At 40.2% G+C, this 23,146-nt stretch overlaps 4 protein-coding genes across 6 annotated transcripts; 2 read left to right on the plus strand and 2 right to left on the minus strand.

Moving 5' to 3' along the window:
• The first annotated feature begins 148 nt into the window (after positions 1 to 148).
• On the plus strand, positions 149 to 5,515 carry si:dkey-13p1.4 (transmembrane protein 151B). 2 transcript variants are annotated; one of them, XM_067480807.1, is made up of 3 exons: positions 149 to 670; positions 1,333 to 1,511; positions 2,440 to 5,515. In XM_067480807.1, exon 3 carries the CDS (start codon positions 2,518 to 2,520, stop codon positions 4,066 to 4,068), a length of 1,551 nt encoding a protein of 516 aa, XP_067336908.1. In that variant the 5' UTR covers positions 149 to 670; positions 1,333 to 1,511; positions 2,440 to 2,517; the 3' UTR covers positions 4,069 to 5,515. The 2 variants fall into 2 exon arrangements, with proteins under 2 accessions (XP_067336908.1, XP_067336907.1); XM_067480806.1 differs by lacking the exon at positions 1,333 to 1,511.
• A 1,033-nt stretch (positions 5,516 to 6,548) lies between these two features.
• Positions 6,549 to 11,568, plus strand: lrr1 (leucine rich repeat protein 1). The gene is made up of 6 exons (XM_067480811.1): positions 6,549 to 6,768; positions 6,878 to 7,072; positions 8,184 to 8,282; positions 9,238 to 9,490; positions 10,210 to 10,684; positions 10,764 to 11,568. The coding sequence occupies exons 2-6, from the start codon at positions 6,890 to 6,892 to the stop codon at positions 11,017 to 11,019; spliced, it is 1,266 nt and encodes a 421-aa protein (XP_067336912.1). The 5' UTR covers positions 6,549 to 6,768; positions 6,878 to 6,889; the 3' UTR covers positions 11,020 to 11,568.
• Positions 11,569 to 11,716: 148 nt separating this feature from the next.
• dnaaf2 (dynein axonemal assembly factor 2) lies at positions 11,717 to 16,511 on the minus strand. Its single transcript, XM_067480800.1, has 2 exons — positions 12,646 to 16,511; positions 11,717 to 12,548 (listed from the first exon to the last, which is right to left on the minus strand). The coding sequence occupies exons 1-2, from the start codon at positions 14,557 to 14,559 to the stop codon at positions 12,144 to 12,146; spliced, it is 2,319 nt and encodes a 772-aa protein (XP_067336901.1). The 5' UTR covers positions 14,560 to 16,511; the 3' UTR covers positions 11,717 to 12,143.
• A 151-nt stretch (positions 16,512 to 16,662) lies between these two features.
• LOC137101872 (Krueppel-like factor 11) lies at positions 16,663 to 21,314 on the minus strand. Of its 2 annotated transcripts, none has more exons than XM_067480809.1 (4): positions 21,121 to 21,314; positions 19,982 to 20,257; positions 17,674 to 18,664; positions 16,663 to 17,431 (listed from the first exon to the last, which is right to left on the minus strand). In XM_067480809.1, exons 1-4 carry the CDS (start codon positions 21,157 to 21,159, stop codon positions 17,130 to 17,132), a joined length of 1,608 nt encoding a protein of 535 aa, XP_067336910.1. In that variant the 5' UTR covers positions 21,160 to 21,314; the 3' UTR covers positions 16,663 to 17,129. The 2 variants fall into 2 exon arrangements, with proteins under 2 accessions (XP_067336910.1, XP_067336911.1); XM_067480810.1 differs by lacking the exon at positions 21,121 to 21,314 and adding an exon at positions 20,356 to 21,025.
• Positions 21,315 to 23,146: the final 1,832 nt, after the last annotated feature.

The raw sequence follows: 23,146 nt of genomic DNA on the forward strand, positions 1-23,146 counted from the left end.
CAATTGAGAGATGGGCGACGGTTCGACTTTGTTCTGACGGGATACACAACCTTCTCGCAACGGTTTTAATGTTTTTAGGTTTAGATGGCATATATATCAGTCTGAGCTACTGGCAAACATTTGTATATGTCTCCTTGCTTATTTATATCGCGGAAAACCATGTGTTTGCACGACCATTATGCGTTATCCTTTCTCCGTCTTTCAGGAAACTGGGCAGCGCTCAGGTTCGATGAACACGATGGCGCGTTGTTTTTTTATGATGCATGGTTTTATTAGGTATATTGTCATCTTCGCTGACTGCATCATGGTCAACCTCTGCTGCCTCTGCTGCGGTGAAATCCCTCAACCCCGCCCCCCTCCGCCCGGACAGGTGGGAGGACCACAACGGGATCCCCGCTCCGTGCAGCAGCAGCCGCAGCCCGCTGGCTCCGGACCAGACTCTGTGGGGCTAATGGGGGCACTAAAAGTGGGAGCACACAGAGGTCCATTTAGAAAGGAGCACGTGAATAATAAACAGTGATATTATCATGTACCTTTGACAAGTGAAAAGTGCAGCATGCTCTTTTCTGAACTGGACACGGCGGCCAGCGCTCCGAATGATGCTGAGAGAGAGGAGCTGGAGGAAGAGGTGGAGGAGGACTCACCGGCTGAGAGTGATGTCCTGGAGGAGGTAGGTGTGGACATTCTCTTTTTTTATTTTTTTTACTTAAACCTCGATAGTGGCAGAACATCATCTGGGAATAATTCTAATCAGTGGAAAAATAAAAAAGCAACTGCAAGATGCATGTTTTAATACATTCTTTAAATATGTAAAATGGTTCAATGCAGAGTAATAGGTTTTTTCCTTTAATATCCTCACCACAGTGCAGCTGCTTGCACCTACACCTAGACATCATCTCTGTTTGCTGAAATGTCATACTAGTCAATTTCACATAGCGGCAGTAACCCAGTGATGTAGAAAGGGACTGGCAAACTCTGTGGTGGTGATATTAAGCCAACAAAACAATTGTTTTGCAAAGCCACAATTTTAGGTGTTGATTAATCTTTAAGTTTATGTTTTCATTTATTCCACTATGTCCACTATGTCTTTGAGTAATTACTTCATTCAGCAGAGTTGAGGGAGAATTGGCTTCAATTTAAAGGCTAGGACCTGTCTTATACTCTACAGTACATTCAAGTACAATTTAGCTACTACTCCACAAATGTCACATTTAGGTATCTTCAGCTGCCATTTAGTTACACTGCTTAAAAACTATTGGTGTGACCAAGGATGCATGTACATCATCCCTTATTTTTGTAAAGTTTAATGATTACCATTTGAACATATTCTAGAGACACAAGGTATATATTACTGAAAAGGTCGTCATCTCTGCTGCATGAGAAATGAGTCCCTGTTTGCCGCATGAATAACCAAGATGGAACCAGCAAGGAGACATCCCCACCCCTGTGTCTGTGCAATAATGGATGGCTGGCTGTCAGCATAAATCCCTTCACTCCATAAAACACTAGAGGTAGTCCACAACAACACAAGATCTTATGGGGAGGAATGTCACCACAAGAAAAAGACAAAAATTTTAGAAAGTACCATATTCATTCAGAAATTGTCATACACGGGGCCCCGGTTCATTTTCGATGCTACAAACTCTCCCAAACTGTGCACTTTGTGGCTACTTACATTAAATTTTTACAGTCCTGGTTTAATCTTTTTGTGTATAAAGGGCTCCGCTCTAGCTTATTTTATTGTTAGTGCTACTGATTAAATGGCACTGGGCCAGTGTCTTTACTGAACAGGACGTTAGTTCAGTATTGCAAATGTGAGCATTTTCCATTTATCTGCTCAGAGCTAAACTCATCAGAGAAGTGTAGAGCAAAAAGATGTGTGTGTAGGTGTGTTTAACTTGTGGTGGAACAAGTATTCAGATATTTTACCTGTTTAACACAACAATTAATAGTTTAATGCCTATTAATTATTAATTATAGCTGCATATACATATGTAAATGCTTAAAGTTAAATTTTTCCACTTCAATTTTGGAAAGTAGTGAAAAAGACCTCTTGCCAAAAATAATACATTCAAATTACTTGTTTTTACAGTCTAAAAGTCAAAAGGTACTTCATTTTCAAAAAATAAATGTTTGTGTCATTTTTGTTCTGCTATGGTTAGATAATTTTCTCTGTCCAGGGTGAGGACAAGGCTGTTTTTAAAACTAAATATATGATTTATTTATATATAAATATTTGGCTGTCAGCTGCATTGACACACAGCCTCTGAGATGGGTTTATTCGAATACCACTGAGCCTCTTTAGTTTGATTTACTTTGTGCTTAGTTATGGAAAAGCCTGGCAATTTCCAGTGCTGTCATGTTAATTTGCATTTCTACTGCAAGTTATGTTTCAGAGCCTCACTGCTTTAAGTTTTACTTATCACTCTGTCTCTGCAGCAGCGTCCAGTGAAGCAGTCCCTGGGTGCTTGTGTCTGCCAGGAGTCCCACTGGCGTTGCCTTGTGCTCTCCCTTCTCATGTACAGCTGCCTGGGCACAGTGGCTTGGTGTCAGCTGACCCGAATCACCAAAATCACCTTTAACCCAACACTCATCCCATCCTTTACCTCCTCCTTAACCTCCTCCCTGCGTGGGGCCTCTGGGATGGGTGTCGGAGGACACTCGATGATCTACCACGACAGCCCCTGTTCTGACGGTTACATCTACATCCCTCTGGCCTTCCTGCTCATGCTCTATGTGTTATACATGGTGGAGTGCTGGCACTGCAGAGCCAGAAGTGAGATGCAGTGCAAAGCAGATGTGGACAGTGTATATGAGCGTGTGCTCCGGATGCAGCAAGCCCAGCCCTGCATATGGTGGAAGGCTATCAGCTACCACTTTGTCAGACGGACTCGGCAAGTCACTCGATACCGTAACGGGGATGCCTATACCACCACACAGGTGTACCATGAGAGAGTAAACACACATGTGGCTGAGGGGGAGTTTGACTTTAGCCACTGTGGGATGAAAGATGTGTCATGTGACCTCAAAGGTTTGGAGGGGCACCCGGCAACACGGCTACATTTCACCAAGTGTTTCAGCTTCACCGAGGCTGGTCCAGAAAATGATTACCTCAACCAGAGGGCCAGGTTCTTCTCTGAAATTGAGGGTTTAGATGATTACATGGAGGCCAGGGAGGGGATGCAGCTGAAGAATTTGGACTTTAGAGAAAACTTGATAGCCTATGTAGACCCAGACAGCATGCCTTGGTATAATTCCCAGGTTGCCTTCTGGCTGGCAGCTCTTCTCATGCTGTCCTGGCCTCTGAGAGTGCTTGTAGAGTACCGCACTGCTTATGTGCACTATCGCATAGAGAAACTATTTGGGTTAGAGTACAGCCACAGCAGCCCCTCTCCTCTAGAGGGAGACAGGCCTGTGGGGAATAATACTGCTTGTGTTATTCCAAGAGTAGACACACTGGATAGCACTGAAATGGAGTGGCACATATGCTGTAACCGCCAGAGGATTCCCAGCTACTCAGAGGCAATGCTGATAAACATGGGCACAGCAGAGTCTAACTCTTTACAAGACACTGAATACACCTCATCCTCAAACTGCTTCCTTTTAGATGGCAACCAGACTACTCAAAGCTACGGTGCTCTCCAAAGCCAGGATGACTGTGAGCAAGGCAGCGAGCAGATTGGACGAGAAAACGAAGAAGGCAGGAGGAGTACCATTACCAGCTCTAGCTGTTCCTCCATCTTCTCCTGCCGGGGAACACTGGTCCATTCCCACCTCTCCTCAGACACGTCTCGATTCTCTCTGTGCCGCATGTACGGCTCCCACCGCACCGTGACTCTGTGGAGGAGCCGCAGCAGCAACTTGACGGAGCCCTGCTGCACAGAAGAGCAGTGCTGCAGGTCTGACTCCAGCCAGTTGGCTCTTAATGACAGTCCACCCACTTACAGAGATGCCCACTTTTTCCCAGTTCTCATTGTGCGCTCTGAGGGCTGTAGCAGTGAGGATAGTAGGGAAGTAAGGCGTTATTATATACGAAGGGGATCATCCTGTGTGGAGACGTCTCTGTGAAAACATAAAGAGACTTATTGATAAGTCATGATCAAATATGAATAACACGTGATTCTTAGTAAAAATATATACGAAGTATTGTGACATAAAAAGGCTTAAATACAAACTTTATATTTTTAAGGTTTGAGTTCTTGAATTGAATTACATGTATCCACATTATTACAGCAAAATGCTGTCATAACAGCTGCAGTTGTAGGATAAACAAAGTGTGTTTTTTCTAAATGCAGTTGGATATTCTTACTTTGGCATTGTCATAATTAATTTGACACAGCAACAATCTGTAATACACATAAATATATGTGTATATTTATACTTATAAATTTTTTAATTAAAAATCAACTGTTGAATCACATGAAAAGGAACATATATGTCATGTATCCCCCTGTCCTTATCACCCACAATTTTCAGAAATCCAGGGAAAGAAAACTTCACCAGTTCTCACACTGACCTTGTTTGCGTGTGTTAAGTATATATGTGGAAAAACACAAGAGGCACGTGCAAGAATAATAACAAAAAAGAAGAAAAGTTGCATGTTGCATCAAAGTTTTTTTTCTCTTAGTTTATTAATGGACAGAAAATGAAACCAAAGATATTATGTCATCTATTATTTTATTAAACCAAACAGAGCATTAATGAGAGCTATGCTGAGTGAAGAACATAAAGTGTAAGCAAAGTAGGTGTCTCAAAGTTGAAGATTTACCATCAGTCAAGTGACTACATGAATCAGTTTACCTGTATCTTGGAATTTTTACAAGTGTAAGTGCATTAAAAGTTGAGTACATGACAGATGGCATTGTGGGTTTTCTCTTATTGTATGACAGTTGTATGATAGTGCATGTTCACAAACATCAAAGCGGTCATATTATGAATCACATAATTCTGGCAAATTATTTTTTAATGAAAGATCACAAACAGATTCCCATTCGTACTGTTTATAACTTCCCTGAATGTTTAAGGTTAAAGAGGTGAAAAGAGATCACTATTAAATTCAGCCGCTCTCAGACTCACAGCTCAAGAACAAGGAGAAACACTGTCAATTTTTTGATGTTCTACTTCAGGAGTCAGCAACCTTTTTGAAACTGAGAGCTACTTCTTGGGTACTGATTAATGCAAAGGGCTACCAGTTTGATATGCACTTTTGAAATAACACATTTGCTCAATTTACTGTTAATTATATGGTATTATTAATAATTAATTAAATTAAAGATATTCATCTATGGGAAGACAATGGTCATGTTACTGATTTCTTACAATAACTATCAAATGTGTTTTAAAAAAGAATAACAACAAAAGAATTTGATGCAGCTCATTGGTAAGTGGCTCTATGGTGAGCTATTTTTAAAACAGTCCCACGGGCTACTCTTGTGGTCCTTGTGGGCTACCTGGTGCCCACGGATACCATGTTGGTGACCCATGTTCTACTTTATTCTAGAAGTCACAAATTAGAGAGGCCTCATTGTCTTTTATGCCAAAGACTCCAGGATAAATGATAAGACATTAGTTGACAAAGGTTTGTTTTGACCAAGCATCCTCATTGTAGAGATTTGTTTTTCGGTAAAGCCATAAATTTAAATACTTTGTTTTTCTGGTAATAGTATAGTATCATAGAATTTTTCTGTCGCCTAACCACTAAATGTCACAATATGCGAAGACAATCATTGTTCTGAAGTATGTACATGTGTAACAATGTGCGTTCTAAATGCGTTTAATTCAAATCTACCTATTTTCCATAGTGCATATATGTAATTGTACTTTTACTTGATTATTTAATGCTAATTTATAGGCTGCTTCTAGTCCACAGAATTTAAAAGGGAAATATTTTATACTGTATACTTCACTAGACTTAATCTACTTTGTTAAGCGCTTAATTTAAGCGCTTAATTTAACATACCTGTTAACATACCTGTTAAATTAAGATTTTACATTAAATATACATTAAGCTCTGTACAATATAATGCAAGACTATACTATAAATCTGCTCTTTAGTAGGCCTCAGATGATCTAAAATGGGTTCTATATTGATGAACAGATTGAAAAAGTTAAGAAATAACCTACAGTATAATATAACACTGAAAGAGCTGCAATGCAAAATAAGTACTTGAACTGATATTTTAAATACCTTTTGCTGATATGGCTTCTCTACTTGTTTCCATAACATTCTGAATGCAGAGCTTTTATTTACGTAATGGAGTATTTTGATAGTACAGTCTAGTTTTGCATAAGTTAATTATGTAAGTTCTTCTTCCACTGCTGGAGGAAAGAGAACATAAAGTCTCCTGTAGTACTGTTGATATTTTTAGCAAATGAACGTAACCGTGGCACGTCTTACATAAATGTTTATGAAAAGTATTTGACACGTGACAGGGGTCTGGCCCTCTCTCGTCCAATCAACGCTCGATTTGAGCGGTAACGGCTTCCTCGCCGACGTCACTTCCTTCGCGCGCGGGATCGCGCTAACTGCAGCTAGCCACTTCACTGACAAGTGATAACTATCCACCATCTTTACGGTTTACCAACACACTGGAAAGAACGCTGTATTCAGGCTCACAATTGTTACTATTCCCCCTGTATACTGTATGAAGTCTCTTCGAAAACCGGTCGCATGTAGTTTCAGCCCTGTAGAGAAAGAAAAAGAAGAGGGATGGTGTTGTTGATATCAACGACGAGCACGGATGTGTGTTGTGTCACCAGCCACAGCACGTAAGTTACTTGCTAACCAGCGAGACTTTTTCGCGGAACTTCTCATCTGCTATGCGTTTGAACCCTTGGTTTAGTTCAGCTCGACATTAAGCCGGACTTCTGTCGTTAGTGCTGGGCTGCGATGAAGCTACAATGTGATGTCGAGGTGGTGAATCGGATGCTCCCCGCGTTTGGGATGAAAAGTCGAGGCAAGGGGACGAGAGCGGTGCTCTCCATCGGAAAGCACTTGGACAAGACGAGTCAACGCAGCAACATCTATATGATGATCTGTACAGCTAAAGACAGAGCAGGCTCAAAGTACAAGGTCTGTTTAAGATCTCCTGTTATTCTTCTCTACTGGCACATCATTAGGTGACATCAAAGGTGTAATGTGAACTGTAAACATGCTGTACTGTGTGTTAAATGTTACTTTTTATATTTAATTTTTAATATGTATTCACGAGTCTGTAAACACATTTTTAGGGTGGAATTATGTTTCATTGACTGAACTCTTTTCAAGCATGTGTTTTTACAAGTAAGACTGTATTTTTGTATTTTAACCCAAGATTAAATGTACCCAAATTAACCCTCCGCATTTACAGAAAGTTAACATCGTAAATATATGACAATTAAAGATAAACGGTTTTATACACAAAATGTATCTCTCAAGCACCAAATCGACAACCTAATCGAAAATCTGAAATATTGTCATCTTAATAGCAGTTACAGTAAACATTTTGAATCTATAGGTCACATCACAACAAAGCATTTATAACATTTACTTGCTATGCCTCCTTTAAGATCATTAAAAATATATTTTTTTAATTGTTTAATCTATTATTAAATTTTTGCTCTTTGCCAGGTAGTTTTTTAATTATTAATTATGGATGGCATTTTAAATAAACGCTATATAAATTTTGTAGGTATTCTCAGAATATTGGGAAAACCCTGTTTGACCGATAATAAAAAATACAGTTAGTATGACAATAAATCTGTGCACAATTCAATTGCCAGTGAAAACCAGCAGATGTTCTGCTTTATCATCTTTTTTTTTAAATAGACTTTATACTCAGGCATTAGCATAATATGCTCATATAATAATGGCAACAGTTATCAACTGTATTTTTTTTTAATGTAAGTCAATCTTTATCACTTATACTTCTTAAAATATTAATCATCGTCTTATCCAGAGTGGCCTTGACTGGAAACCCTACAAGTGTTGTTGGCCTGAAATGCTATCTTCAGTGGTTCGTCTGATTTAAGACTTCATAGGTTGGCAAATAAGCCAAGCAATGACGTTGGTCTAAACCAGCTTGCTGATGTATGCTTTAGTATTCCTGTCTAAACTTGTAGAATAGGGTGAATCACTCAATTCCTGTCTACATGTTGTGAAATGTATTTTTCAGTTAATTGTGTTTTTTAACTTTCTCTTGCAGCTAAAAGACAACATAGAGAAGTTCTTCACATGGTTTGTGGAGGAAGGCAAGGCCACTGTGAGATTAAAGGAACCTGCTGTTGACATTTGTTTGAGTAAGGTATGTCAGCCATCATGGTGTAATTACACTCCAAATATGAAAATGTTTTAATAAGAAATACGATATTCAGGTTTAACTGTAGCAGCGTCACTCTCATTTCCTCAAAATAATCGAATCACAGATGATTCAAAAGTTTTTTACAGTGGTGTTTATCCTTTTTTGGCTAAAGAATAACACATCAGATGACACAGAAAGACACAAGAGCTGGTCATTCATTTAACACCTACACTCACACACACATATGTTTTGACTGCAGCTGATGCTTGCACAGACATCATTGTACTAGCAGACTCATTGTTTACAGTTGCTGTAAAGCTGTTGTGGTTGACCTTTCACCCTGAGTTTAGCATAGTTATGTCACATTATTCAGAAGGATACTCATAAATTCAGAACACTTGACATTTTGCATACTTTACTGCATTGTAAATTGAAATTGAAGTTTGGGGGGGTATTTTGTTAAGTTGACAAATAGAACGTTTTTCATCTAGAACTGAATTTACAACAAAATATGTCTGAAGGGGTCTGAGTACTTTCCAAAGAAAGATTGGCTTCCCATCTTAGTAAGGCATATTAGGAAGGAAAAGATAAGTTCTGAAATTGTAAAAATTGTGTAAACTAAACTATTTCATAGACACCATGAAGAAACTGACATGAGTATATAAACACATCCTTTAGGTGATTTTTTTCGGGGGGGAGGGTCTTAGGTCTATTATTATTTTTTAACTATTGGGTTAGAAAACTATTCATGAGATTTCATATAATACCTGTATTTTACATCCTTAGTCACTCATCTAATTCCCAACAGAAAACAAGCTCACCATTTCCATTCAAAGGAAGTTTGTCAAGACACTCTAGGCCAGTGAATTTAGGTTAGATATTTCAAGGAATTTTGTTGTACACAATCACTTGCCAAGATTTTATTCCAATACACTTCGTGTATTTTATGTATTTACAGGCTGATGCAAATAGCTTGAAGAACTTCCTCTCAGCTGCTCGTTTGGCAGACAGAGGAAGTGACACAAGCAGCCTTCCGCTCTCCACACTCACACCTGTTCGTGCCAGGGATGTAGAGCAGCCAAAGAAGAAACTGACCATTGTGTCCAAGAAGGACTACCCCCTCACCTCCAACTTCCCCTACTCCCTGGAGCAGCTGCAGGTGTCCTACTGTAAACTGTCACGTGTGGACATGCGAATGCTGTCCCTCAAAGGTAGTGTCACTCGACTAAGTTGTTGGCTTAACACGGAAAATTTGACGAAAGCGAGCCCACACTTAACAGTTGTAGAGCCGACTGTGGATGTGATAAGGTTGGGACGATTGGTCTAACCTAGTTGGTCCTTATTTGTGCCAGTTTGGATGAGTCAGCAGAGAAAATCCTTAAGTGTCCAACCTTTAGTCTTAGGCTTAGTTTCTGCCAGACTCTACCAAAACCAAAGGAGACCTACAGTAACTGGATCTTCAGCAGATCTACAGCAACTTATTTTACCTGGATTTTGCTATGTAGGCTTTATAGACCAAATTGTTCTTACCTTTCCACCAGGATCTTTTAGCTTTTTTATTTATTTAATTTGTATCCAAAAATTGTACCATTGTTAAAAAGCGAAAATTCCTGGTTGCCGCTGTGCTTATTTAGCAAAGAAACTAGCCCTTCTTGTGGGATTGCAGGCTGGTCTTCCTATAGAACTTCCAGTTGTTCTCCAGTTATTAGGTGTATGTCAGTTTACTCAATTGTCAGGTGTGTGCTGTTACCAGACTGTCAGAGACTAGAAATTGGTGAAATTTGGTGGAAACACTCTTTAATTTTGAAGTGTTCAGTCTCAAGGGTTAGTTAGTGTTCAGGTGCATCCCCTGCCTAAGTTTATTTGTGGGACTGCATTTTTAAATGGCTGGAGCATTTCCAATTGTTTTCTGTTGTTTTTCCTTTTGCAGCTTTACGCAAGCTAGACCTCAGTAACAACCACATCAAGAAGCTGCCTTCTACAATTGGTGACCTCAGCTGCCTCTCTGAGCTTGTTCTCCACAACAACCACCTGGAAGCCTTCAGCGAGGCCCTCTGCCTCTCCACCCTGCAACGGACCCTCCAGCTTCTAGACCTCAGCCAGAATCGACTACAGTCTCTGCCCACACAGTTCTGCCAACTTAGAGAACTTGTAAACCTCAAATTGGATGACAATGAGCTTGTTTGTTTCCCATTTCACATTGGCCGACTATCAAAATTAAGATTCCTGTCGGCAGCGCATAACCAGTTGTCTGTACTGCCCAGTGACTTTCGTAAACTGAGTCTGGAGAACCTGGACTTATTCGGAAACCCATTTATGCAGCCCAATCCTCTGGACCACACAATGCAGCTCACTTTCCCCCTTCCACTACAAGAGATGGCCTCCAGAGCTGTGGCCACCCTCAGGTAAGAATTAAAATTTTTTTTCTTTTGTGGACTGTCTGGTTTACAAGTTGTCACAGTTTCTCTCTAATTCAATTTACAGGATACCATACGGACCTCACCTCATCCCTGCCCACTTGTGTCGGGACCTTGAAATAGCCAAGACCTGTGACTGCAGTTGTGTCTGCATCAATTTTTACATCAAGACAGCAGTCAGCATGAACCTGCACCAAGTCTCTCACACAGTGGTCCTAGTGGATGACATGGGAGGGACAGATGCACCAGTCCAGCAACACTTCTGCTCCCTCTCCTGCTACTCTGAATTTTTAGACAACTCCCTCCAGAGAGGAATCAGATGAACAAGAACAAACTCTGTTTTTATTCAAACGCACAGTTTGAAAACTAACAGTTCAGAAATGTGCAGTGGATACTACAGTTCTTTTATACTGTATCTGTCATTAATCTGACGAGACAATGGCGAGGATTCTGCAGTGGTAAATAGCTCAGTGGTACGGTTTTCTGGTAACGCTTTAAATTAAAGGACAGTGTTGTATTGCCTCTGTTAAGGCTTTTAAGTGCTTCAAGCTGCATGTTTTAAAAATTATATTTAACATATATTGCACTTCCCACATATCAAAGATGGACTAAGGCAAGCAGAAGTACATTCACAGCTGCTCCGCCTGTATGTGCAAGGCACTGATACGATACTGTTATTTTTTTTGTTGTTTTTTCTGCATCAGAACAAAATCCGGTTCCCCTTACTGACCTACTTTTGTTACACGGGATAAATAAATTAGATAAATTCCATGAACACAGTGCCTCAGGGGTTACAAATGTCAGCTGAAGAAGTGCTAATACCCACAGCTTTTACATATATATGGAAAATTTAATAAAATAAAAGTATTCATTCTCGTGTCCTATAAGGTTTATTCTGGTAAACTGAAAGTGTTTACTGCATATGTACTTTTTGTCTCAGGAGAAAGGTTGGACTTTAAACATATGAGTAGTCTTCCAAGTAAAGTAACTCCAGACTTATATCAGACTAATAAATTAGAAAATACTGCAAAAAAAACCAAAACAATCACTTGTAAAAGAATTCTTAATTCGTTTTCCCAAAGGTGATACTCAGTGTTAACCGGATTTGCCAGAGGTGCTAGAAAACATTTTGCTACTAATCTGAGGGAAATTGATTTTCCTTTATAAATAAGTGGTGTCGTGGTCTCATTGCATCACTGTATTCTTGGCATTCCTTATGATACACGTGATCGGTGAGACAGCAATTCAACAACCCTCAAGGTATCAGGAGTTTAATGATTCCACAGAGTTCTAATTCTAGTGATTCGCTACCATGATTTAGAACAGAACAAGCCTTTTGGATGAGGAGTAAAACAAACTGGACTTCAAGTCCAGTTACCACTGATTAGCACCTTTTGATAAACTATGACCTGGATGATTGGGAATCTCCACAACTTGCATACAGTCCTCAGTCTAGCTCATACATCATGGTGTTTTGGAAAGTAATCCCAGCAGTGGTTGAATGATCACTGATGATCTTTTCATTTCCATCTTCATCAATTTCCCTTAATATGACAGGAGGTGGCTTCGTGACATTCTTTGTGGGCAGGCCATCTTCGCCTGTGTCCTCCTGCTTTGCCGAGCCCATGACCATTTCTTCAGAAACGAGAGTGGCCCTGTTACCTAAATCTACTGTGTTTGATTTGTTCGCTTCATCTAAAGCAGGGACTTCGCTGAACTCTTTAATGCACTGGGAAATGCAACTGCCCCTCACAACATTGTGGCTTGAAGCAGTTGACTTAGAAGACACAACAGCACATGTCTGAGACTCGTCACTGGATATAAGATCCACGAGTACAGCATCTGCTTTCACCTAGACGAGAAAATGTAGGAGATGTGATTTAAATTAGTTACAGAGATTCCTACTGTTGATTCATTCCAATAGTTAGAACTTGTCTAAATGAGCTCACCTTTAGGGTTGCATCTACAGTCTCCTCTGTCTTTTCATTCTTTTCCTCGATGTTTGGAGTCTTTATTTTTGGTATTAACCCCAAACAAGACTCCAAATTGACATCACCATCCTCTTGTATGCAATCACTTTCAGTTTTAGGTGAAACCCCCAGTATGTTATTTGAAGTTACTGACTTTGTTTCTTTCATGGATAAGCCTTTCTGCTTGTCAGAATCAGTATCGCACTGAAAACCTGTTACACCAAAATAATTTCGCTCTGCTGCTCTGTCACATTCACCCCCTCTTGAATTGTGTTTTATGAACATTTTGTTGTCATCTTGTTTGTCCTGCTTTTTCTTTTGGTTCAATTGTTCACTCTCTCCCCCATTTTCCTGCTCCTGCTCTTTGTGTTTCTCCTCCTCCTCCAATCCACTTTCATTAATGTCACTTTTTGGTTCATCAGCTCCCCCCTCCTCCTCCACACTTTCTTGTCCTTTTCTGTTCTGCTGTCTTGAATCTTCATCCACACCCACTACATTTTTCTTCACGTCTACAGTGTCTTGGGTGTTGCTCATCTGCTCCTCACCTTTCTTGTGATCTCTTTCTTCTTCATTGTTCTCCTTTGACAGTTGCTTTAAATCCCCCTCTTTAACTTTTATTTCTTGCTTTTCCTTATCTTCTCTAACATCACTTTTTTGCTCCTCATTTTTGTTGCCTTCCCTTCTCTCCATTTCCTTCAATATATCCTCCTCTTCGACTTCACATTTCTCCCCCTGCCTCTTACCATCACTTATACTCTGAACATCACAAACAGTTTCGGCAGACCCTAAAGCAAAAGGAAAAGCCTCATTAGATGGAATAACTGGCAGTGTGACAGTCATCTGTCCTCTCTGTTTGTTGAACTTTGCCTCTCCTTTATCTTCATCCACAGGGTAGGCTAAAGGTAGGACAAGTCTGTAGGCTGGTTTCTTAGTTTCCAGCAGCAGGCTTTTCTCTTTTACCTCAAGACTTGCATGTGTGACAGACTTCAAAAGTGGCAAGTTGATGGTGACCACTACCTCTTTGGGCCTGGGACTCTGGACTGAGTCTCTGGAACATCTAAAGTCCTGTAGATCAACAACAGATCGATATTTTACTGTGTAGCTGGGCTTTGTGGGCTCTTTGCTTATCTGAGGCTGGATCTGGACGCTCCCAAGTTTAGCATCACTGGTGCTAATTGTTGGAGGGGACTCTTTGGGTTTGGTCTGTGAGGATGTGGTAGGTCTCTTTTCATCTGGGTATGGGAAGGCAAGGGGGTCAGGCTTTTCTGGGGGCTTCTTGGCCTTGTAGTCAGGGTTGGGTTTTCGAATAACACAAGGCTGAGGGGTGCCCTTGTACTGGATATTCATCTCTCTTAAGTTGTTTTTGTCCAGAGTCACTTTGAAAACCTTCTCAATTTGCTGAACGGCTGTGCTGTCCAACATTTTCATGAATGTCTTGTTTTTGCTTGCCACGTGGAGAGTGTCTTGGTGGAAAACAACATCATAAATCATGATCTTGTTACCTTTTGAATCGCTGTCTGTTCTCCCGGGGTGCAGACTGTGAGGCAGGGACCAGCACTGTCCTCTGCGGCCATCCTCCGAAACGCCAGACTTGTACTCAGGTTTTCCGACCCTATCATTGCCACAGATGTTGATAAAACACTTCTGCTTGCCGTTCACACTTGTCTTGAGAGCCCTAAATGGTGTGGGGTGAATGAACTCGATGCAGTTTCCTCTCTCTTGCTCTAAGATTTTGATCTCCTCTTCATACTTTTTCTTATTCTCGGGGTCTGATATTTCTCTGGCGTACTCGCACAGCATTTTCTTAAATTTTTCGTCCTTAAATGCTTTTGCTAATCTGTCGATTTCATCCACGGTCATGTTTAGTTCGCTCAGTTTTTCTCCGACCTCCATGCTGCACGTTGTCACCCAAGAGCCGTGACCTAAACAAAATTCAGTAAGTCAAGCTAAATTTGCGCAAAAAACGTCTATTGCTATGAGTTTTAGCTGACTACAAACTCCAGCAAAGAACTGCGTCTAAATTGTGTTTTTGTAACCATAGCAACGCGAGAGCCAATGGTGCAACAACAATACACCTCCCCCAAGAAACATTTTCTAGTAGTAGGCCCATACTGGTTTGATAATTATTTAAATTAGTTAATAAGAAAAGTAAGAAATAAAACAGAACAGTACGATGCACCTGGTTGATTTTAGTCAAAGCCTAATATAAAAGGTTCTGAATTTGTATAATACGTTATGTAGTTAAACTAAGAAATGTCACCGTTATTTTTTAACAAATAACAAAAGATCATGTGCTTCCTACATAACACCCCTTACAACAAACAGATTGTAAATAAGGAATATGGTTTTGTCATTAACTAGGCTAATGATCTCAAGTAACCTACCTACTTAACGGTATTTTCTCACGTTTATTTACTTCTATTTCTGAGCAGCTTGTTTTATATGTATAAAATGATTTATTCCTCAGTTTATCATCTTTAAGGTCAAAATATATGTTCTAAAAGTATGAAAATGAAAATTAAAATAGCAACATAATTTTACCCTGTCACTGAAATGGCCTAATATTTCCTGTTTACAATTCCATTTTATCTTATACTAATATTACACAGAGTTAAGCAATAACGTTTTTGTTGGATGCTTAGTAGTTTTGTTGGAAGTTTAGACTTATTCTTATTATTTTCCACTCAAAAATAGGGTTCAAATTGTTTGCAAATCATTTAATTATCTTTTACTTTCATTTCACACAGCCCCCTAACTTTTCTGGAAATGGGGTCATAGAATGTACTTACAAACAAATAAATTTTCCTGATTACAAATAATTTTGACAAAGGAGAAACTAAGAATTATCCAACTTACTGTCATATTCATAGCCTTTTAGTATTTTTTTGAAGTACTCTGTTCACATCTGCATTCAGTAGCCACCTCACTAGATTCACTACAGTAGTTCTGCCATAAATTCTACTTTTACAAGATTAAGCTTTTCCAGTTCTTACGTTGAAACTGTGAGAAAGATAACAATTCTACAATTTTTTTACTATTAACATAGTTGGTGGTGGAGTCGTACTGGACATTAATATTATTTAAAATACAATTTTAAATGCATGAGGGGACCTCACAATAAAACACTGAAAGTTTCATTATTAACATGTCCAAGTGTCTTTTCCTCAGTGATGGCAATTTTAACAATTTACTAACAGCAGGTGTCGCTGGAGACCACGGCTCAAGTGGCGCACGGCCACTGTGTATGTCGGTCAGTAAGTCAAAGGGGCGGGTATTCAGGGTAGAGATGTGATTGGTCGCACCCCCAACAGTTCCTATTTTTCACTGTCTGATTGGAAGGAGTGTGCTGTTACTAGGTGCCGGTCCGCTGATTATGAATGTATGCTTGTTTAGATTAGAGGCATCACCAAGAGTCAGCAGCATCTTAATGGTTTATTGTTTACATCGTGAAAGTCCTAGTTGTATCCTCTCAGTTCCTCCTCTATGGCCTATGTCTTTATCCATGCTCAGAAGTGTATCACACTGACTGCTTTTGACCAGATAAAGATTTTTGAATTATGTCTTAAGCAAGAGTCACACCCTATATCAACCCTATTGGATTGTTGTTCCCACAAGACAGAGCTGAACAAGCTCAACAAGAAGCTTTTAATGAAATTCAGTACAAAACATACAAGTCTTGGGTCTGTTTTTGTCAGCTCTGACTCAACAAGCATTCTGGCTCTGAGCTAATGAACAGGACACAGTGTCCCTTGTCTCACCAGAGAGCTTTTTTAAAACTGAAAAAATTCTTTGACCCAGCAGGGAGCAACCCACAACATAGTCAGCACAACAGGAATCTGAGCTGTCCAAGTGAGGCTGGTTGTGGAGGACAGTCACACAGTGTGACAAAAACAGGAAGTGGTCAAGCACTGATGGACAAACTGTATCCATCCTTAGTGTACTTTTATCTCACGTCTTTGATTACATATTGAAAAATAACATACAATTCACATAAAATGACTCATTTAAGGTTTTATTACAAATATGTATTAAATAATATGAAAAATTAGCAGGAAGATATAATCTGGTATAATCATAGTACTATTGATTAATATTATTTACACTGTGATGTCAACATTTTCCCAAATTATACCAAATAAATGCATTTCATTGTACAACAAATAATACATTCACATAGACATATATATTAGTTTCAACACAAAGAAAGGGTTTTGTACAAAGGGTTGAGAGGATAAAGTGTATGAGACAAACTTTATACATAAGCTTTGGCAAGAGTGTACACACATTATCAGTAAACGAAATGAAAAGAATCATTTAGAGAAAAATGTACAAATTAGCAATTAAAAGGAAAAAAAAGAGTCCAGTGCATGTTTTATTCTTTCATCCCCATGAGTTAAAGAGCAACAGCCGTTTGTGCGGGGCTATGTCCCTGTAATATCTGGGAGTGAGCAAGATGGCAGGGTCTACTTTGAACTGGCAGGTACCAGCATGCTTAATGTGGCAAGTCCAGGTTTTGAGAGAGATGCTTTGCCAGCAGCCATTTTGTTCAGGCTCCGAACATCCGCCTGCCAGGAGGGAATTTTCTTTGTGGTCATGTGGCGGCGGGCATGTTTAGTGAGATGATCACTGCGCATGAATCGCCGGTCACACACGAGACACACAAACTTTTTCTCCCCGGTATGTGTTCGCCGGTGACGTGAAAGCTCGTCAGAACGGGCAAACCTTTTGTCACAGCCATCCCAGCTGCAGCTGAAAGGCTTTTCGCCTAAGAGTGGAAAGGAGAGAAAAACAGGGAGAGTAGGGAGTAAGCAAGTGATTCACAGTGCAGTCATAAAAACTTTTCTTAAGCAAAACAATGATCTCATTCTCTTCCCATCAAGAAAAACAAGGCCAAGGAAAGAATGCTTTACAAACAGGATGTAATACTCATCTAATGTAGTCACACTTTATTCAGCATCCTTATGATTCCAACCACACTGAACTCTCATTTATGCTGTAAATGCCCACCTGTGTGTGTTCGAAGGTGAGCCTTGAGGTGTGAGCTCTTGAAGTATGTCTTCCTGCAGCCTGCAAAGGTGCAGACATAATTTCTCCTCCGGGAGAAGTCCATCTTTGTGGTTGTTGTGCTGCCGCAGGGCCCTGTCGGCATGTACACAGGGGCCGGGGCGAGAGGTAGCAGCTTTGTGTTGCCCAGGGTCATGACAGTCTGAGAACAGTGAGGAGCTTGGGGGACTGAGGACTGAGGGACAACCAGCATCACTGTACCCTGGGGCACTGCAGAGCCCACAATGAGGGACTGGTGGACAGCGGCGGTGTTAGCTGAGTTTGGCTGGGGGAGGATGGGTGTGGTGGTTGTCCGAATTCCACTACTGGATGTTTGAACTGTGCTCGGGATAAAGGCTGAGATTATTCCTGGTTGACTGCTGACAGGGAACATGTGGCAGATTATTTGATGGCTGTTGACCGGAGGCGGAGACAGCGTTGTGGGAACAGGGGGAGTGGGTGGGCTGGTTTGTGGCTGGGTGTTGACAGGAGTGGAGGTGGAGGTACTATCTAAACAGAGTTTTGCTGGACTGGTCTGCTGGTCTGTTTTTGAGGCTGTGAGAAGAGCAGGAGGGGATGGAGGTGTGGTTATCTGCTCCGTCTTTGTCATGCGTTGTTGCTGCTGCATCTGTTGCTGTTGTAGCACTGGTTGTTTCTGGCAGACTGTTGTGGCTGTTACTGTTTCTCTAGTTTTCTCTGTATTTGGGGCCACTGGAATGCGGTGCTGGCAGGGGATGCTGTCTGCTGTGTGACGGATGACACTAGTTGCCATAGCCCTGCAGGGCCGTGGCGGAGGAGGGAGGGATGGGTTTTTTTCAGCAATGGGTGCTAGGACAGGTTGATGGACCCCAGATCCACAACGTTGTGAGGACACACCCAGACTGGAGCTCGAATGGAGAACAGTGTTAGATGTTGAATTTTCAACAAAGCTGGGACTGTGAGGAGGAGTCATACACTAGAAAGAGAAGGGAGATAAGAGGATAGGGGAATTAAAATTCAATTCAATTTCACTTATAGCATGGTTTCTATCTTTTGGATTTACAAGGATCTGTGTTTGCAGTGATAAGCATCACAGGTGACAAGGAGGTAAACACAAGAATGATAATTACAGCAATGTAAGCTGTGATATAAGTTTATGACCCTGCATCCGCAAGGATATAGTTAAACTCCTTTACTGTAGTCTGTAAGTCTTTCCTGACTGCAGCATTTCTCACCTGCAGACTTTTGTTAGACAATAATGCTGTAAGTGATAGTATGTTAAAAGAGGGCACAGGATTGACTTTAAGAGTGGATTCCCCCAACTCCAGAAGTGTTTGCTAGCAGCGTATTTTCTTAAACAACCTCATCTCATGCACAACATCTAAACCAGAATGCTGATCATGTCATCTGTGACCCTTCAAGCTCTTTGGCAATTAAGAGGCAACAGCTGGGAATGTCTGCTCTACATTCTATTGTGGGATAAAATCACTGATGGGATAACATCAGCTCACATCATGATAACTCACTTAGAGGAACCTCATTACACCATAACCTTACTGTAAACTCTGGCTTTTGAGACTTAAAAGAATATTCCAAAAAATAAGGTGGATCACCAGATATCACCACCACCAATGACAAGTAGAATGAAAGCTTGCTGTGCATGTCATGTCATGTCCTAATGACACAGACGAGACCAGCCTTAACCTAATCTCAAGCCACACATTCACATAAATGAAGCACTGAGACCAAGGAAGACCAAAGGATAGGAAGGATCTTCTGGGTGGTCAGACCAAAAACTCAAAACTCTTATACCTGCAGGGATTAGAGAGCCAAACAAAAAATCTGACCGTGCCACCAGCTGGTATGTAATCAAACAGAACTTATTTTGGCTTTCTTGTGTTTGCATCTCAGTCATTTTACCCTACAGTCATTTAATATAATAATACTTGCAATCATAATTCTGACTTGTCTGTTGTTTGGCCAGCAAGAAGGAATAACCCCTATTATTACACATCTTTTATATGACTTATTTCATTGATAATTTTACAGTATTCTTTCAAAATTCAGTCATCTGATTGTAGTCTAATAAATCAATGTTCAGCTGTGTTTGCCAAAATTCCAACAACTTAAAAAGGCCACAGAGTTCAATGCAAACTTTGACATTCAGGTATATTTTCACTACTATTAAATCAGTTGTGTTATGGTTTTACAGCTCTGTGTGATTTCAGTGCCAATCTCACAAATACATATTCTTCAAAGGCCCTACACCTGTAGAGTATGTTAAGCATCTTACCAAAGAGGAAAGGGACACAAAGTCCTTTGGGGGCTCTGGAAGTTCTGGCAGTAGGAGGGAGTCACAGGAGTCTGAAGCCGGGGTGAGGGGTCGGGGCTTGCAGGGGCTTGGCCTGTTGCTGCTGAACAGACCCTGGCCCCAAGAGCTCATGCACACCAATGCTTCAGCTGCCTCCAGATCTGTGTACTCCAGGCCAGGGGTTCCACTAGAGAAAGACTGCTCACTGTCATACTGCCTTTGCTTTGTGTAGGATCGAGGATGATTCATGTACTCAATCTGAAAGGAACCACAAATAAACATTAGACAAAGGAAGCAAAATGAAAGTACTTCAGTGTTTCCACAATATTTGCTTGATGTGAGTGTTTTCAACTTGCATGAACTTTGACTCAGATCTTATCATGGCACAAATGCAAGCACAAGGAGGTTTCTAGCCAATAAGCAGAACGGATGAACTTCCAGTTTGTATTTGCTCAGTCACTGTTCCTTTATCTGTAATTCCCGGGCCTAACTGCACGACGCTGCCAATAGTGGAAAGGGGGTGTTGGTGACTACACCCCAGCACAGCACGTACTGCTGTGGCTGCGAGCCAGTGCACCTCCCATTGCCAAATATAGACCAAACAGTGACGTGCTGCCGAGATGAGCCATGTGAAATCCCCATAAAGCGGTTTGCATCAGGAAGTAGGCTTATTACATTACAACTCCTTTTGAAATATATATTTTTACCGCAAACAAGCACATTATTAATGTTCCAATAAGACACAACTAAAGCAAAGTAATTTCCAACGCTGACAGGTTTTCGTAAATGTAAGAATTATATTTTTATTTCAAATGATGACAAATACGTACACTTCCTTTGTAAGACTGAATAAAAAGCAACATGACTCAATAAGCTGCTCTGTAAATGTGCAATTTATAAACATTTTATCCAGTAATTTGCAAGTCGCTCACTTTACATGAGATTAATTACATAAAACTATTACAGTTACATAAATATGGAATTTAGCTGAGAGATAAAGTTTGGCTGCATACCGTTACTGAAATGTCACATCCCTTAGTAAACAACTAGATGTTAAATGGATTACAATAACAAAACAAATGTTGCATTAAGCTAAAACAATTTTGTTTAAAATGTCTTACCCCTTTTAAGTCCATCTCTAAAAAATTTTGCGATGGCATCAGCAAATAAAAATTTAAATATCACTTGTTGTTGTTAAAGCCAGTATAGAACAAAGAGACGGCAGTTGCCAGCACTATGGCCTGTACCGGGGATGGGTTGAGGTCGTTTTTTTTTCCACTGACTGGCTCCCTTTTCTCTCAGCTGTGTGTGTAAAACATGGGGATGAGAAAAAAAAGAAAAACAAACCTCATAACACGCACCCGCGGGTGGCAACACTAAGCCAATCACAGTCGAGTGTGTGCGGAACTGTGGCCAATAGGAGAGCGAAGGGCGCGTGAACAATGCGTGCTCGCGGGACGGTTGGAGGAAATGGGGTGCGTGGCCGTTGGTGGGCGTGGCCACAAGAGTCAGCAGAGTCAGAGTAAACCCGATGAACTGCCAGCCGCTTAACTAGGCGAAAGGTCGTTTCAGTGTATGCTGCGTTCACAGGGGTGGGAAGACCCTCGTGAAAACATCCTGGCAGCGTGATTCGACACTGTAAAACCCAGCAAAAGAAACCAGTCACTCTCCATTTAGTAAAAAAGGAATTTTAACTTTTGCCAAAGAAAAAACACTACTCGGCCGTGATAAGTCGCATTAGAAAAATAAATCACAAAACATATAGCCTGCATTATTTTTCCCCATTTTAAGGCTAAGACTTTATTAAAACTATTAGCATTTATCTAATATTTTGATGTAAATTGGTTTTATTGTATCAGATTTTTTTGTGGCTTTGTGGGTTGATTACAAAGTATTCATTTACTGAGGTCCTCAAAATCTTTACAAAGACATCATCAGAGGTGGTACCACTGGTACTAAGACTACAAGTGAGACATTTATTATTATTTTTTTACTTGAGTAAATGTACTAGGTAGTAGGTTTTAAATTATTCCCAAATTAAAGTGAAATTAAAACAAACTAACCTTAAAAAAACAAGAAGCAAAAACGTGTCAAAGTTTGTGAACTCAACATGCAAAGCTTTTTCTTTGGTTAATTAACAATTTTTTTACCAGTCTTTTAACAAATTCACAAGTCAGATTTGTAGAATAAGCATAGCATAACTTCTTCTTGCACACAGAAAAGGTCAATTCAAGGAAACCTAATCACTTTCAAGCTGACAGGGAGGGGGGCCTGCAGGAAAGTCATTTGTCCTCCATTCCCACAACATGTAAATGCAACACCAGTGCTTTATGAAGCGCGGGTTTCTGTCTTGTTTTTGGAGCTGTTTGAGCTGTGCTTGAATGGGATCACTATAACTAGTTACCAGTAGCTTAAAAATAGTCTGTGATTATGACTTATATGTTGCTTGTGGTAAATCAATAAGTCAGGTCACCTAAAAGATGCTGGAAATTAAACTCCGTAATTATATAATAAATTAGACAATAATGTAAATGGTGAGGTTTTTAAACCTTGTCTTGCCTGTGGGATTATCTGGCGTAGACAAATTCACGTGCATATAAATTAGTCTATGATTTATACATTTAACCATTTTACAGTTACTTTAAAATAAGATTTTCCACATGCATTTGAGGCACTCCTCTGCTGGTGTGGAAGCAAAGAATATTGTGCTTTGTTCTCCTGATACTAAATATTCAGTTTAAACTTTATGTACATGCTCATCCATGTTGGGCTTTTTTTCTCTGTTCCTGTATATGTCAGAAAATTCAAATGGGTTTGGACTTACTGTACATTACCTGTTTCATCATCCACTACACCCTAATTTAGCAAAAATATGTCAGAAATCAGGACAAAGTTCTGGAACCCATGATATGAGAAGGCAACACTTTATTGCTTTTAAAATATTAACTATTCAGTACAAGCAGGTGTTTTAGTGAACACAAGCCTATGCACATGACCCAAAATATTTTATATTTTCTCTCCAATCACTGTTATAAGATAGAATGTTCACAAATTGACACCATTTGACCATTCTTTGGGTTATGTCACTCTTCTACTGCTTGGCTTGCCTGGGGCAGAAGGGAGTGTAGCAGGTGTGTTTGCATGACC

The sequence above is a fragment of the Channa argus genome, chromosome 16, assembly GCF_033026475.1.
Source record: "Channa argus isolate prfri chromosome 16, Channa argus male v1.0, whole genome shotgun sequence".
Taxonomy (NCBI): domain Eukaryota; kingdom Metazoa; phylum Chordata; class Actinopteri; order Anabantiformes; family Channidae; genus Channa; species Channa argus.